Source organism: Halichoerus grypus, chromosome 2 (genome assembly GCF_964656455.1).
Source record: "Halichoerus grypus chromosome 2, mHalGry1.hap1.1, whole genome shotgun sequence".
NCBI classification, from domain to species: Eukaryota; Metazoa; Chordata; class Mammalia; order Carnivora; family Phocidae; genus Halichoerus; species Halichoerus grypus.
The window spans coordinates 112161704-112177969 of NC_135713.1; the positions used below are offsets into that span (position 1 = coordinate 112161704).

Sequence of the window (16266 nt, forward strand, 5' to 3'; positions counted from 1 at the left end):
TGAATTGTCTTTTTGGGTCCTATGCCCTATTTTTTTCTATTTGGTTTGAAAATTTGTCTAAATTTTTCTGAGTCCTTTACACAAAGATATTAATCTAACATGCCTGACATCTTACTAAAAATATATTTCCAATTTGTCATTTGCATTTTAATTTCATGTAGATACATGACCTGGGTCACCATTATAGGATCTGTAAATACCAAACTCCTGGGGTTTCTCAGAGGGAATGAGATGAATGTTGAGCAACTTAGGCCTCAGTTAGCTCATCTGTGAAATGAAAAGGTTGGACTAGAAAATTGCTGTTTATTTCCAGATTTGCAATTTTGTGATTTTGTATAAACATTTTGTCTGTTCAATATATAGGGTTATTTCAACTTCATATTTTATATTGATATGTAATTGTAATAACTGTAAACATAATTACTCTCTAAGCTGCCTTTATACGTCTTGAGACCCTTGAACAGAGGCTCTAAGTACACACACATACACACACACATACACACATATTTATATATATAAAATAACATTCTCTCAGGTCACAAAAACTAAAAATCTGATTTATAATTTGTTTTGTACTAGATGAGTTGTTTATAGTTCTCCTTTAAGGAATACCTACTTTTACATCATTGAGGCCACTATAAATTACAGCTTTTTTTTCTTGTTAAATAGACATTTGATGAAGTTAAGACTACATATTCTAGCTTCAAGAGCAACTTTGTGAAGAGGTTGTCTGCTGAGGTTCCCATCGCCAGTAGCCCAGTTACCACCAGAGGGCGGCAAAGCCAAACCAGGGATCTGGCGGCCTGCTCCTTTGGGGAAGAGCTTTCAACCACTTACCTCCCGGAAGCTTCCGGATCCATGCTGAAGATAACGCCTGAGAAAGAGACTCTGATTCTAGGTGAGGTAGTAGAAATTCCACAGGCTGTTTAAAAATTGTTAATGAAACAGATATTCCAGAGAGAATCTTTGTCTCGTAGAACTATCTAGTATTACATTCATCAAGTGCTTTCCTTTTCTTCTTCCTTTGAATAAGAAATTTCCAAGGTGGTGATGTGGGGGTGGGGGTGGGGTGGGGTGGGAAATGAAACAAAAACAAAAGACAGTATGTTGTATTTTAGATGCATTTCTGAGATTTACAGTGGTATGTGGTTCCTTTTGTAAAGATTATAATTATATAAGATTTTTCAATGGTCCCTTGGCCCCTCTGATGAACAAGTGATATGAACATATAAGATACTTAGTTTTAGAGGATGACATGACAGGGTTTTCTGTGCAGTTAAAAGTCTGGTAAAGGGCTTTCTCAATCTTGAGAAGAGGACAGATATGAATAATAATGATGAGAATAACATTGACTCTATTATTACTTTAACTTAGAAAGTATTTCACTGATGCCATCTCAAACTATCCTTACAGCATCTTTCTATAAAAGGAAGAGGGAGAGGCAAAATGATTAGGAAAGCAAGCATCCCACAATGATTTCCTGGCAGGATGATCATAGCCTGGGCAAACCAGACACCATTGCTCCATCACCTTAAACTCTGGAACTGTTTGTATCTATTCTTCAAATGTACAAATATGTTCTTTCTGTGCAGAGATAAAGCATTTCTGCTGCTGTTGCAGTGGGAGTCAGGTCTTTAATCTTGGCATTTCCTACAGAGGCCACTGAGGCAGTGCTCACTTATGACCCTGGTGTTCTGGATAAGGCCCTGTGCTGACCCTCCCTCTTTGACCCACCTCTGCCAGGATTTTGGAGAGATGAGGGCCTATGTCTTCACATTCTATTGTGAAAGACACAATGGTCAACCACCAACCAAAGTGATTATCTTATTTTGAAAAACAAAAGCTAAATGTTTTTCTTGCAGGGTCCTACCAAGAACCACTGAAGACACCCATCAAAAGGAGTTTTGAAACAAGTAACTCTGCTCTCCATCTTTGCAAGGCAGCTCATGCACTGGACAGAGGCTGGAATGAAAACGTTGCCTCAAAAGGCCAGGTAGGTAAAGAGAGAAAACTGACGATCTCATGTCCTGAGAAGCTCAGACAAATGAGTCCCAAATGTGAGGAAGACACTGGCTTAGCCGCTCTTACAAGTCAGTAAGAAAATGATGGGTTCCTGACAGAAAAAATGAGTGAGTGAAGGACATGAATAGGGGCACTTTGTAAAAGAAATATAATACCCAACAAATATACAAGTTCAGTTAGTATCAATCAAAAAAGTGAACATGAAACAGAAAAAAGGTAAAGATCCAGATGATATGATACTATAGAGAAAACCCTAAAGACTCCATCAAAAGACTACCAGAACTGATAATAAATGAATTAAGTAAAGTGGCAGGATACAAAATAAGTATACAGAAATCTGTTGCATTTCTATATACTACTGATGAAGCATCAGAAAGAGAAATTAAATAATCCCATTTACAATTGCACCAAAACCAGTAAGATACCTAGGAATAAACTTAACCAAGGAAGTAAAAGGCCTGTACTTTGAAAACTATAAAACACTGATGCAAGAAATTAAAGATGACACAAACAAATAAAAAGATATTCCATGCTCATGGATTGGAAGAACAAATCTTGTCAAAATGTCAATATTACCCAAAGCAATTTCCAGATTTAATGCAACCCCTATCAAAAGATCAATAACATTTTTCAGAGAACTAGAACAATATTAAAATGTGTCTGGAACTACAAAGGAGGCAAGAATATGCAATGGGAAAAACGAAGCCTTTTCAACAAATGGTGTTGGGAAAACTGGACAGCTACATGCAAAAGAATGAAACTGGACCACTTTCTTACACCATACACAAAATAACCACAAAATGGGTTAAAGACCCATTAAATGTGATTTCTGAAACCATAAAATTCCTAGAAGAAAACATAGGCAGTAATCTCTTTGACATCAGCTGTAGAAACATTTTTTTAACATATGTCTCCTCTGAGAGAGAAGAACCATATGGTCCTCTCATTTGATGCAGAAAAAGCATTTGACAAAATACAGCATTCTTTTCTGATTAAAACCCTTCAGAGCATAGGGATAGAGGGAACATTCCTCAATTTCATAAAATCCACCTATGGAAAACCCACAGTGAATATCATTCTCAATGGGGAAAAGCTGAGAGCTTTTCCCTTAAGATCAGGAACACGTCAAGGATGCCCATTCTTGCCACTATTGTTCAACATAGTACTAGAAGTCCTGGCAACAGCAATCAGACAACAAAAAGAAATAAAATGTATTCAAATTGGCAAAGAAGAAGTCAAACTCTCTCTCTTTGCAGATGACATGATACTTTATGTGGAAAACCCAAAAGCCTCCACTCCCAAATTACTAGAATTCATACAGCAATTCAGTAATGTGGCAGGATACAAAATCAATGCACAGAAATCAGTTGCTTTCTTATACACTAACAATGTAATCGTAGAAAGAGAAATTAGAGAATCGATTCCATTTATAATAGCACCAAAAACCATAAGATAGCTTGGAATAAACCTAACCAAAGAGGTAAAGATCTATACTCTAGAAACTACAGAACACTCATGAAAGAAATTGAAGAAGACACAAAAAGATGGAAAAACATTCCATGCTCATGGATCGGAAGAATAAACATTGTTAAAATGTCTGTGCTGCCCAGAGCAATCTACACCTTCAATGTCATCCTGATCAAAATTCCAATGGCATTTTTCAAAGTGCTGGAACAAACAATCCTAAAATTTGTATGGGATCAGAAAAGACCCCGAATCGCCAAGGAAATGTTGAAAAAGAAAAACATAGCTGGGGACATCACGTTGCCTGATTTCAAGCTATATTACAAAGCTGTGATCACCAAGACAGCCTGGTACTGGCACAAAAACAGACATACAGACCAATGGAACAGAATAGAGAGCCCAGATATGGACCCTCAACTCTATGGTCAAATAATCTTCGACAAAGCAGGAAAAAATATGCAATGGAAAAAAGACAGTGTTTTCAATAAATGATGCTGGGAAAATTGGACAGCTATATACAGAAGAATGAAACTCGACCATTCTCTTACACCATACACAAAGTTAAACTCAAAATGGATGAAAGACCTCAATGTGAGATAGGAATCCATCAAAATCCTACAGGAGAACATAGGCAGTAACTTCTTCGACATCGGCCACAGCAGCTTCTTTCAAGACACTTCCCCAAAGGCAAGGGAAACACAAAGGAAAATGAACTTTTGGGACTTCATCAAGATAAAAAGCTTCTTCACAGCAGAGGAAGTAGTCAACAAAACAAAGAAGCAACCCACAGAATGGGAGAAGATATTTGCAAATGACACTACAGATAAAGGGCTGATATCCAAGATCTATAAAGAACTTCTCAAACTCAACACCCAAAAAACAAATAATCAAGTCAATAAATGGGCAGAAGACATGAACAGACACTTCTCAAAAGAAGACATACAAATGGTTAACAGACACATGAAAAAATGTCCATCATCATTAGCCATCAGGGAAATTCAAATCAAAACCACACTGAGATACCACCTTACACCAGTTAGAATGGCAAAAATTGACAAGGTAAGAAACAACAAATGTTGGAGAGGTTGTGCAGAAAGGGGAACCCTCTTACACTGTTGGTGGGAATGCAAGTTGGTACAGCCACTTTGGAAAACAGTGTGGAGGTGCCTCAGAAAATTAAAAATAGAGCTACCCTATGACCAGCAATTGCACTACTGGGTATTTACCCCAAAGACACAGATGTAGTGAAAAGAAGGGCCATATGCACCCCAATGTTCATAGCAGCAATGTCCACAATAGCCAAACTGTGGAAAGAGCCGAGAAGCCCTTCAACAGACGAATGGATAAAGAAGATGTGGTCCATATATACAATGGAATATTACTCAGCCATCAGAAAGGATGAATACCCAACTTTTACATCAACATGGATGGGACTGGAGGAGATGATGCTAAGTGAAATAAGTCAAGCAGAGAAAGTCAATTATCATATGATTTCACTTACTTGTGGAACATAAGGAATAGCATGGAGGACATTAAGAGAAGGAAGGGAAAAATGAAGGGGGGAAAATCGGAGGGGGAGACGAACCATGAGAGACTATGGACTCTGAGAAACAAACTGAGGGTTTTAGAGGGGAGAGGGGTGGGAGGGTGGGTTAGCCCGGTGATGGGTATCAAGGAGGGCATGTACTGCCTGGAGCACTGGGTGTTATACGCAAATAATGAATCATGGAACACTACATCAAAAACTAATGATATGGTGACTAACATAGCATAATAAAATAAAATAAAATAAAGCATTCTTATTTCAAACATAAAAAAAAGATATGTCTCCTCTGGCAAGGGAAACAAAAGCAAAATCAAATTACTGGGATTACACCAAAATAAAAGCTTTTGCATAGTGAAGGAAACCATCAACAAAATAAAAAGAAAATTCCAGAAAATACACAATGTAGAGCATTGTGTAATGTACAGAATTGTTGAATCATTACATTGTACATCCGAAACTCTTATAAAACTGTATGTTAACTATATTTGAATTAAAAAATAAAGATTTTAAAAAAAAGGTAAGGATTAAAAATATAATGAAATTACACATATTATGGTATGCTTCCCCTCAGCCAAAAAACTTCTTGTATAATCATTTCCAACTATTTAGTGACTTGGTCTGCCCTCTGGGGTCTCTCAAGATAAGTTAAATTCTTCCTCTATAAGATGGTCTTTTTAAAAAAAAAAAATTATTTATTTATTTTAGAGAGACAGAGAAAGTGCGAGCAGGGTGAGGGGCAGAGGGAGAGGAAGAGACAGAATCCCAAGCAGGCTCCCTGCTAAGCGCAGAGCCCTGTGGAGCTCGAGGCAGGGCTTTAGGTGGGGCTCCATCCCAGGACCCTGAGATCATGATCTGAGCCAAAATCAGGAGTCAGACAGACGCTCAACCTACTGAGCCACCCAGGCGCCCCTATAAGATGGTCTTTTAAACATTTCCCTTAAGTTTTTGTTATTGTTTTTTTTTGTTTCTTGACTAAGTTAATTTAGTTCCTTTAAGTATCTTATTTATTATGGTTTTAAGATCTTAGAGGAGTCTGATCTAAATCCTTGGGTATATTAAATATCACTAGCATGTTTTACGGGTTTATCAAATCCAATGAAGACCTTTTGAAGGAATCAAGGTTTCATTTAGAAAGCTTTAAACTAGGAAAGTCATAAATTCTCAGCTTGGGCAAAGTTACCCATTTAGTATGTGCTTCCAGTGTTCTATATATCTTGCTAGAGGAACAATATTGTGAATATAAAATTTAATTATTTGAGATCATATGCAAATTGATCTCAAATAATTGAGATCTAAGGGCAGGTCTTTTGCCAAGTGCTTTACTGTTGGTTACGGGTTTGGAGGTGCAGATGGCCAGGGAGTTCTAGGTCATTAGGGGCATGTTGACCTTACGCCCAGGCCAGGTGATTAACAGCACTGCCTTTCCACACTCTACGTCTTACAGACTGGAGTTTTTACTGCCTTGACCTCACGACTTCTTAGAGTCCCAGCGTCACTGAAGAACCTGGGAAGGGGATAATGGACACTATCTCACTACTTTATATCAAGCATTTGTTGTCATGACCAGTTAGAAGTCAAACAGCATCAGGAGTGGTACAGATACGCTGTGAGGTCTTCCACAATGACAGGAAATGTGGGTCTTCAAGTGGTCCTCAGAGGTCCCGCAGAGGGTGTTTCTATGACGAGGGCCTGCATAGCTGTGAAGATGTTCAAAATTATTATATATAGTCAGCTCTATGCCAAGTGGTTCATTAAAGTAATAGGTAGATCTTACTGAGGGAAGAGCACCCTTGGGTATGTGGAACAGAAGCGCCCTGTGCTGGGCAATGCCCTGGTCAGCTTTGTGCCAACTATGGGATTCTGAAGAAGTGACTCTCTGAAGAGTTACATTGATTTTAGGAATGTTATTTTATATCAGTAGCTCTCAAATGGGTGTGATTTTGCTCCCCAGGGGACATTTGACAATGTCCGAACACATTTTTGATTATCACAAGCTAGGGGGAAGGCATCTAGTAGATAGAGTTTGAGATGCTTCTAAACTTCCTGTAATGCACAGAACAACACCCACAACAATGAATTATCTGCTGCCAAATGCCAGTAGTGCTAAAAATGAGAAACCCTGCTTTATACTTCATTGTTATAAGTTGAATACCTAAAAATCCATGATTCACTGACTGGCAATGATGTAATATCCGGGAAGAAAACCAAAATCTCGAAATGATGCCAGTGAGAGAGACCTTTGTATGAATTATGGTGATCCAATGATTGTTTTACATGTACAATTACATATATTATCATGGAGAAAAAAAGGAATTGTCTCTGCTTTAACTATTCACTAGAATGTTTTTATACCAGTAAGTACTTTTCTTTATACTTACTACTAATTTTCTTATCTGTTTTTGATTGATGTTGGGTCTAACAATGTCAGAAATGCTTTTTATGTACTAGACCAAAGAGACAGCAATCAGATTTTTGTGTTCATGGAAACTGAGGCAAGTTACTTAAGATCTCTGTGATTTGATGTTCCCATTTAAAAAAATTTTTAAATTATTTATTTTTTTACTTTTTAAAAAATTTTTTGATGTTCCCACTTCTGGTAGGTAAAGGGAAATGGAAAAGGACCCTTAAGATGTTGAGTTCAAACCTGACGTACTATAGATGAAGAAAATTAAGTTCCAGAGAAAATCTCAGTACAGACTGAAAGAACACCTCTAGGTTGAATGCTGAGAGGCTCCTCTTGAAAGAAATCTTCCTTAAAAAAGTAGCCTTACTAATGTTCAACTTTGTTATCTTGGGGATGTCTTTCAATTTCACAATGTACTAGAACTATCATGACATTTCAGTTCTTGCAGGCTTTGATGATATCGCTGGCCTTTAGTTGGTTTGTGGGCTAAAAGGATTTTTAGGCTAGAAGAATAAAAGAAGATTTTATTCTAGCTGAGGAATACCTGCCCTATGGAGTTGTTGGGGACATTAGAAATAATACAAGTAAAATGCTCAACTCATAATACAAGTTCACTACACAGTGGTTAGGTAGTAAATAATAACAGTTGTAGCATTGGGTTTGATAATGTGGAAACTTTGACCTTCCTAGTGAATTATCAGTTTTAACACTATATCATGCATAACATCTGAGATGTACATGTACGTTTCTAAAGAAGTATTTATTTGCTTGTTTTCAGAAATGCCTAAACCAGCTATTTTCGACCCAGAAGGTGGCTCAGTGGGTTAGTGGGCAAATGCAGCTCTGTGAGCAATCCCAGTGTGCCTGGAAAGGTATGGGCCAAAGATTTTCTGTTTGTCCTTCTTTCCTATCCTTCTCTCTCCCTGCTTCCTTCATTTCTTCCTTACCTTAGAATATATTAGAATGTATTATTTTTATATTTATTAGATTAATCAACATAATTATAAAATTTTGATAATTTTCCTACTTCTCTGCCTTACCTGTCCCATCCCCAAGTCTTGTTTCCTAGAGGCAACCACCTCTTCCAGCTCTTCCCCTACTATTTACATCTCTTTTCTTTTTTTAAATACATCTATTTTCTAAGTAATATTTGTAAACTGCTCTGTCTTGAGATTTTAGACTTTATCATATCTTTCTAGCATAGTAGGTAGGAACTTAGTTCTCCTGCTTCATTCACCTCTTTCAATCTACTTAGATAACACTTCTTTTTTTTTTTTTAAAGATTTTATTTATTTATTTATTTATTTATTTAAAGATTTTATTTATTTATTTGAGAGAGAGAGAATGAGAGACAGAGAGCAGGAGAGGGAGGAGGGTCAGAGGGAGAAGCAGACTCCCTGCTGAGCAGGGAGCCTGATGCGGGACTCGATCCCGGGACTCCAGGATCATGACCTGAGCCGAAGGCAGTCGCTTAACCAACTGAGCCACCCAGGCGCCCCAAAGATTTTATTTATTTATTTGACAGAGAGAGACAGCGAGAGAGAACACAAGCAGGGGGAGTAGGAGGGGGAGACAGGCTTCCCACGGGGCAAAACTGAAAGGTTACTAGCAGGGAGCCCGATGCGGGGCTCGATCCCAAGACCCTGGGATCATGACCTGAGCCGAAGGCAGATGCTTAACGACTGAGCCACCCAGGTGCCCCTTAGATCACACTTCTGAAAAGTAACCCCTCACTTGGGTGAAAATCTGTGTATAACTTTGACTCCCCCAAAACTTAACTGCTCATAGCCTACTGTTGACTGGAGGTCTTAACAATAATATAAACAGCTGATTAACACATATTTTGTATGTCATATGTATTACATACTATATTCTCACAATAAAGTAAGCTAGAAAAAAAGGAAATGTTATTAGGAAAATTATAAGGAGGAGAAAATACATTTACAGTACTGTGTGGTATTTATAAAAAAATCCACATGTAAGTGGACCCATGCAGTTCAAACCCATGTTATTCATAGGCCATCTGTATTAGCTTCAGGCGTAAAACAATGATTTGATATTTGTATATATTGCAAAATGATCACCACAGTAAGTCCAGTTAACATTCATCACCATTCATAGTTACAGAATTTTTTTTCTTGTTCTTAAGACCTATTCTCTTGGTAATTTTCAAATATGCAATCCAGTATTATTAACTATAATTGCCATGCTGTACATTACATCCCCATGACTTTTGTAAGTTCCCAGGGCACCTGGGTAGCTCAGTCGGTTGAGTGTTGAGTTCCATTTTGTAACTGGAAGCTTGTACTTGTTTTTTTAAAAAACCTTTATTGGAGGTGCTTGAGTGTTTCTAGTAACCTTTCAGTTTTGCCCACAACTGCAGGTCTTCGTGGCTAACACCAAGGCAGTGAGTAACGATCCACTTCTTGGTATAGCATCGTGAAGCTCTTAGGCCTTTTATCAGAAGGCATGTGGTCATAGAGACCAAATATTACCTGGGTGGGCGCAGTGCCTATTAATTTATGTCATTCTCGGTTTGATCACTAGCCAAGGGGTTGGACGGATGAAACGATGGTGGCCTGTGGTTTAGACTTAGGTGGGTCTTTTGATGAGAATTAAAACTGAACCCAAGGTAGGGCCCTGACCTCAGACAGTCATGGGTAAAACTAGCCAGAAGTAACTCTGTGTACTCTGGTACAGAAACAGTGAGACAAAGAGCCAAAATAAATGAATCCACAGATATTTACTGACAAAGACTCAGAGTAGAGCTTACATCTATCAGGTAATTGTTGATGTGCTAGACAAATGGATATGCGAAAATTACTGTGATTTTAAAATCTCAAGTGACAGAATAAATATTCAAAGTATGATATAGTGTTTCTGTGTGCTTCCCACAAGATACTATATTTAGGTCTGGCACTTGTGCTTTTTAGTAAAAATTGTCATGAAATATAGATATATTTTTAAAGATTTTATTTATTTATTTGACAGAGAGAGAGACAGTGAGAGAGGGAACACAAGCAGGGGGAGGGGCAGAGGGAGAGGGAGAAGTAGGCTTCCCGCTGAGCAGAGAGTCTGATGCAGGATTCAATCCCAGGACCCTGGGATCATGACCTGAGCCGAAGGCAGATGCTTAACGACTGAGCCACCAGGCACCCCATGCCATGAAGTATTTTTTTTAAATTTTTGTTTAAATTAATACTGAAGTCTTTTTTTCCTTCCCTTCTCCTGCAACTTGTAATTCAGTTCTAACATGACAATTACTTTCTTTTTCACTTTGTTATGTCTTAATACCTGCATAAATATTATGCTTCCGGGATCATAAAGATATGTGGAGCTGTTTGTTCTTTATAGGCTGCAGAGATGGAGTCAGAGATGAATCCTTCCATCTTAAAAGATTCAGTGATATAGACTATTCCATACTCCAGCCGGAAGTGAAGATTCATCTTACTGGTCTTCGAAATGACTATTGTAAGTTATTGTTTAGATCATGAATTGAAAAGTTGGAGTGACAAAATGTATCCTGTGCTGTGGCATAAACTTGAAATTTGCTTCTGGAAAAACCCAATGGCCCTTGTGCCTCATGTCCCAAAGCTGTACTATTCAAATATGGTTAATGCAGTTTGGCTTTTCCCTGTGCAAATTTCATGTTTGGAATGGGTCTTGTCGGTGTTGGTGGGGTATGAGAAATATACATTGTTTTGTTTTGTTTTTACTGTATTAGAATGAACTCTGAGAATGGGGGCCTATTCTTAGGCATATATTTTAAACATGGATAAATCTAATCAGTCAAACAGCCACATTGGGTCTTCTTGTTATGTGCCTAGTTTATAATCTAGTTGGGAAGACAGGACTTTTTATTTTTTTTTAAGATTTTATTTATTTATTTGAGAGAGAGTGAGCGAGCGTGAGAGAGAACATGAGCAGGGGGAGGAGCAGAGGGAGAGGGAGTAACAGACTCCTGCCGAGCAGGTAGCCCGATGCGGGGCTCAATCCCAGGACTCCAGGATCATGACCCGAGCCGAAGGCAGACACTCAACCGACTGAGCCACCCAGGTGCCCTAGGAAGACAGGACTAACTCACATGGAACTTCTACCAACATGCTAGTGTAGAATATAAATAATGAGTTGTTGGGTAAAAGGAGCTATAATAAGTAGTTCAGTGATCTTTGGATCTTTGTCTAAAAAGAGTTTGTGGAGATATTCAGACTTGAGCTGGGTCTTGAAAAATGAGTAGGATATGGAGGGGTGGGGGAGAGAAGATAGAGCATTTTCAGCAATGTTAACAATGTGAGCAAAGGCAGGATGTTGGTAATTAATGATAATGGCAATGAAGAGAATACACTGGGGACTGGTGAATAGGTAGGTAGATGCAAATTTTGTAATTACACATGTCGCCACCACCCCCCAACTTTTTTTAGGTTACTACAGTTGTCATATTTTACATCTACAAACATTGAAAATCTACCATTGTTATACATTTTACTCTAAAAACTATACATATATGTATTTCAAATAGGGGAAAATGATCTTCATATTTACCCAAATATATACCAATTCCACTCTTCTCTTTCATTCCTGATGATCCAAATTTCCCTTTCATCTAATTTCTCTTTAGCCTGAAAAGCTTCTTTTAGCATCTTTCAGATCAGGTTAGTTGGCAAAGACTTCTCTTACACTTCTTACATTCCATTTTATGATATTTTTGCTGCATATAGAATTCTGGGTTGCTAGATTTTTTTCTTTCAGCATTTTAAAGATATTATAGTGACTTCTGGCCTCCATAGTTTCTGGTGAGAGCTCTAAGGTAATTTGAAGACTTACTCTCTTGCTTCCAAGACCTGAATCTAATTACACATGTGAGATCTTTGGATATTATTCCAAAGGTCCCTGAGGTTTTGCTCATTTATTTTTCAATTCAAGGGGCAAAAGGAGAGGGAGAAGCAGGCTCTCTGCAGAGCAGGGAGCCTGATGCGGGGCTTGATCGCGGGACCCTGGGATCATGACCTGAGCTGAAGGCAGATGTTTTACCAACTGAGCCACCCAGGCGCCCCTGTCTTAGTTACATTTATACCTTAAGTTTTTTCTTGCCTTTTGTGGCTGGTGTTTTATTTTTATTTTTTAAATATTTTATTTATTTATTTGTCAGAGAACGAGAGAGAGAGAGCACAAGCAGGGGGAGCGGCAGGCAGAGGGAGAAGCAGGCTCCCTGAGGAGCAAGGAGCCCGATGCGGGACTTGATCCCAGGATCCTGGGATCATGACCTGAGCCGAGTAGACATTTAACCGACTGAGGCACCCAGGTGTCTGTGGGTGGTGTTTTGAGTCTCAGATCAGTTCCTTCTGCTTTGACTATATGGTTTGGGTCTATCCTTCATATATACGGATCAGAGTCTAGTCTGAGTCCTAAATGGACTTCAAATCTCGGTTCAGTTCTCAAAGCCTTTGCTAAGCTGATTTGAGTTTTCCCTGTACTAACATGATTTCAGGGTAGGGCTGAGATGTGTGTGGGTTCATACATTCACAACAAGAGAATGCCTTTCTGTAGCTCTCTTCCCTCCAGGACTTTCTTTACACACTTTGGCCACCTCAGCCTCCTTTCCCTGGCTCCTCTCACCAGAAAGATGATGAGCTTTCTATCAGAGTTTTAGCAGGGCTGCTGTTGCGTGACTGGGGCCCACCCTCTGGCCAAACCATGTGATTAAAAAAAAGTGAGAAACTCACCCCTGGGCAGGTTGCTTCTTCTAGTTTTGACTCCTTTACTTAGTTTAACTGCTTTTGCTTATTTTCGAGTTCTGAGGGGGTTTGTTTTTTATTTGTTCGGAGTTTAGAGTTGTCATTGGTGGGAGAGGTGGGTTATCGGTGGCTTAGAAAACTGTAGTGGAGTTGGTGTGCTTCATAGTTTTGTACTGATATGTATCAATGAGGATAAGAGTTTTTGTCTTATAAGAAATAAGATAGGGTTATATGTCAACTATATCTCAATTAAAAAAAAGAAATAAGATAGGATACATTTTAGTATGTGGTCATACAAATATGGATTCTTTTGGCAGTCAAAGAGTTCTAATAGTAGAAGCTGGAGAACACTGCTAGGAACCTCCAAGTATCACTTATAAGCCAGTGACCACTTCTTCTAGATATACTGTAGTTGGGTGGTATTTTTGGTTTGAAATGATGGTGGCATCTTTCATATGGATATTGAGGGTTCAAGGATGTCTCTGTAAGGGTTATATGCTTTTCCCCTATGTTTACTGCAGTATTATTTACAATAACCAAATTATGGAAGCAGCTCAAGTGTCCACTGATAGATAAATGGATAAAAAAGATGCGGTATGGGGGTGCCTGGGAGGCTCAGTTCTTAGGTGTCTGACTCAGCTCAGGTCATGATCTCGGGGTCCTGGGATTGAGCCCCACACCAGGCTCCACACTCGGTGGGGAGTCTGTTTGTCCCTCTCCCTCTAACCCTCCCCATGCTTGTGTTCTCTCTCTCTCAAATAAAAAAATCTTAAAAAGAGATGTGATATATATATGTATATATATATATATACATATGATATGCCTGTATATATATGTTTGAAGTTTATTCAGCCATAAAAAGAATATTATTCAGCCATAAAAAAGAATGAAGTCTTGTCATTTACAACAACAAGGATGGACCTAAGTGAAATACATCAGTCACAGAAAGACAAACACCATATGATGAAGAGACAAACCAAAAAACAGACTCTTAACTATGGAGAACAAACTGATCCTTGCCTGACGGGAGGTGGGTGGGTAGGATGGGTGAAACAGGTGATTAAGAGTACACTTATCATTATTAGCACTGAGTAATGTGTAAAATTGTTGAATCACTATATTCCATACCTAAAACTAATATAACACTATATGTTAACTATATTGGAATTAAAATAAAAAAGAAAAAGAAAAAGAAAGACCAGATAATTTCAATGACAAAAATATGTGTTTTTAATTTTTAGTGATCAGTTAGGTAAAATCCATGTGTACTAATAATGGTAGATTAAACTTCCAAGTTCTCTAAATGACTCTAAATAAATATATTTGAGTATAAATAGTAAACATTATTGCTCATTAGACTGTGAATCTTAACACAGAATTCTAGTTTTTATTTTTGAACTTCTAATGATCTGCTTGCATATGTGATTCTATTTTCCAATGACCATGGGAAAGGTATTAATTTTGCTCATCTATCTGCAAAAAAGTTGGTTACTTGAAAATGTTTTTTATTTGACTAAATAATTACCCTAATATGAAATGCTTTTCTTATAGATCTGAATATTCTAGATTGGAATTTTCAAAATCTTGTTGCTATAGCCCTTGGATCCTCTGTGTTCGTCTGGAATGGGGAAAACTACAATGTGATTGAAAACATAGACCTAAATCTCAATTGTAACTATGTATCTTCTGTGTCCTGGGTAAGAGATGGAACCTGCCTGGCAGTTGGCACCAGCGAGGGAGAAGTACAAGTAACAGTTGTTTTTTTTTCCCCCCTCAAAATGTGCTCTGTGTAATTGCTACATAACTAAAATTGACCTTTAATAACAATATACAATAGAGAATCTCTATTAATTGTGGCGCTTGAAACTATGGGGAGTGAGTGGATATAGCATTCTGGTTCCTTTTCTGAATGGCATTTAATGAGGACTTAAGGATACCCTACATAGTTTTTTTCACACCACCTTTCTTTCTGTCATATTTACCTTTTTAAAAGTCTTTTTTTTCAAAGATTTTATTTTTTTAAGTAATCTCTACACCCAACGTGGGGCTTGAACTCACAACTCTGAGATCAAGAGTTGCATGCTCCTCTGATTGAACCAGCCAGGTGCCCTTAAAAGTCTTTTCTCTTGTATTAAAGTTGGGCTTGTAGAATCCCCAGGGTTAGGACTTTGGAGAGAGGAAGATAACCTTCAGCTCTCCTTTCTCTGCACAAGCTTTGATCAGGAGTAGAGTTATTTAAAATGAGTGAATTTTTTTTTTTTTTCTGATAGGCTCTCTGAAATGGGAATTTACCCAGTTTCCATCAATCTATTTAACTTCTCATGTGTTATTATTACTAGCAATACTGTAAACTGTAGCAATACAGCAATATAGCAAAACTGTAAAAGTATTGCTCATGTGTTCAATGACTTTGGAGGACCATGGATGGCTTTCACTGCCTTCTCATCTCTACAATGATATTGGATGCTATGAAGGTTATGTCAATGATTTCCTCTTACAGCAAAGTTCTCATTTCTCATATGGGTCAGAGTATCACTTACAGGTGGCAGAAAAGGAGTCTTTTAGCCTGTCAGTGGATTTCCAGATATGAAATTCCATAATTTAGAAGAAACTAGACGTGTGAGAGCCATTCTCAACCTGTGGCTGCCCATTGAATTCACCTGGAGAGCTTTAAACTAAATGTCATAAAATAAATGCCGTATCCATTATTAAATCAGAATGGCTAGCATCCATAGCAAGCTCCGTAGGTGATGTCATATACAGACAGGGTTGAGAAATGCTGCCCAGGGTTAAAGGAGCTGAGCTTTCCCTTAGTATGAGGACTGGCGGTAGCAACATTAATTGCTATCAGGCCTTTAAGAAGACAGTGGACTGTGAAAAAGACAATGCTATATTTCTCTGCTTGTTCATTTTTTCAGTTATGGGATGTGGTAACTAAAAAGCGGCTGAGAAATATGGTTGGTCATTTGTCAGTGGTTGCAGCTCTGAGCTGGAATGACTGTATTCTCAGCAGGTAAGAAGCATCTTAGTGGAATGAATTATATTTGTATCACTGAGTGATTATGGGGACTGAGTGAACAGAACCATAATATTTA

General features: G+C 38.1%; 1 protein-coding gene across 1 annotated transcript in view; it reads left to right on the top strand.

Moving 5' to 3' along the window:
- CDC20B (cell division cycle 20B) overlaps nt 1–16266 on the top strand; it is a 41788-nt gene that overhangs the window by 15889 nt on the left and 9633 nt on the right. Inside the window, exons 3-8 of the mRNA XM_036065703.2 lie at nt 670–898; nt 1863–1993; nt 8215–8308; nt 10791–10907; nt 14723–14919; nt 16090–16184. Of these exons, the coding sequence (XP_035921596.1) occupies nt 670–898; nt 1863–1993; nt 8215–8308; nt 10791–10907; nt 14723–14919; nt 16090–16184 (863 nt within the window). The remainder of the gene's footprint in view (nt 1–669; nt 899–1862; nt 1994–8214; nt 8309–10790; nt 10908–14722; nt 14920–16089; nt 16185–16266) is intronic.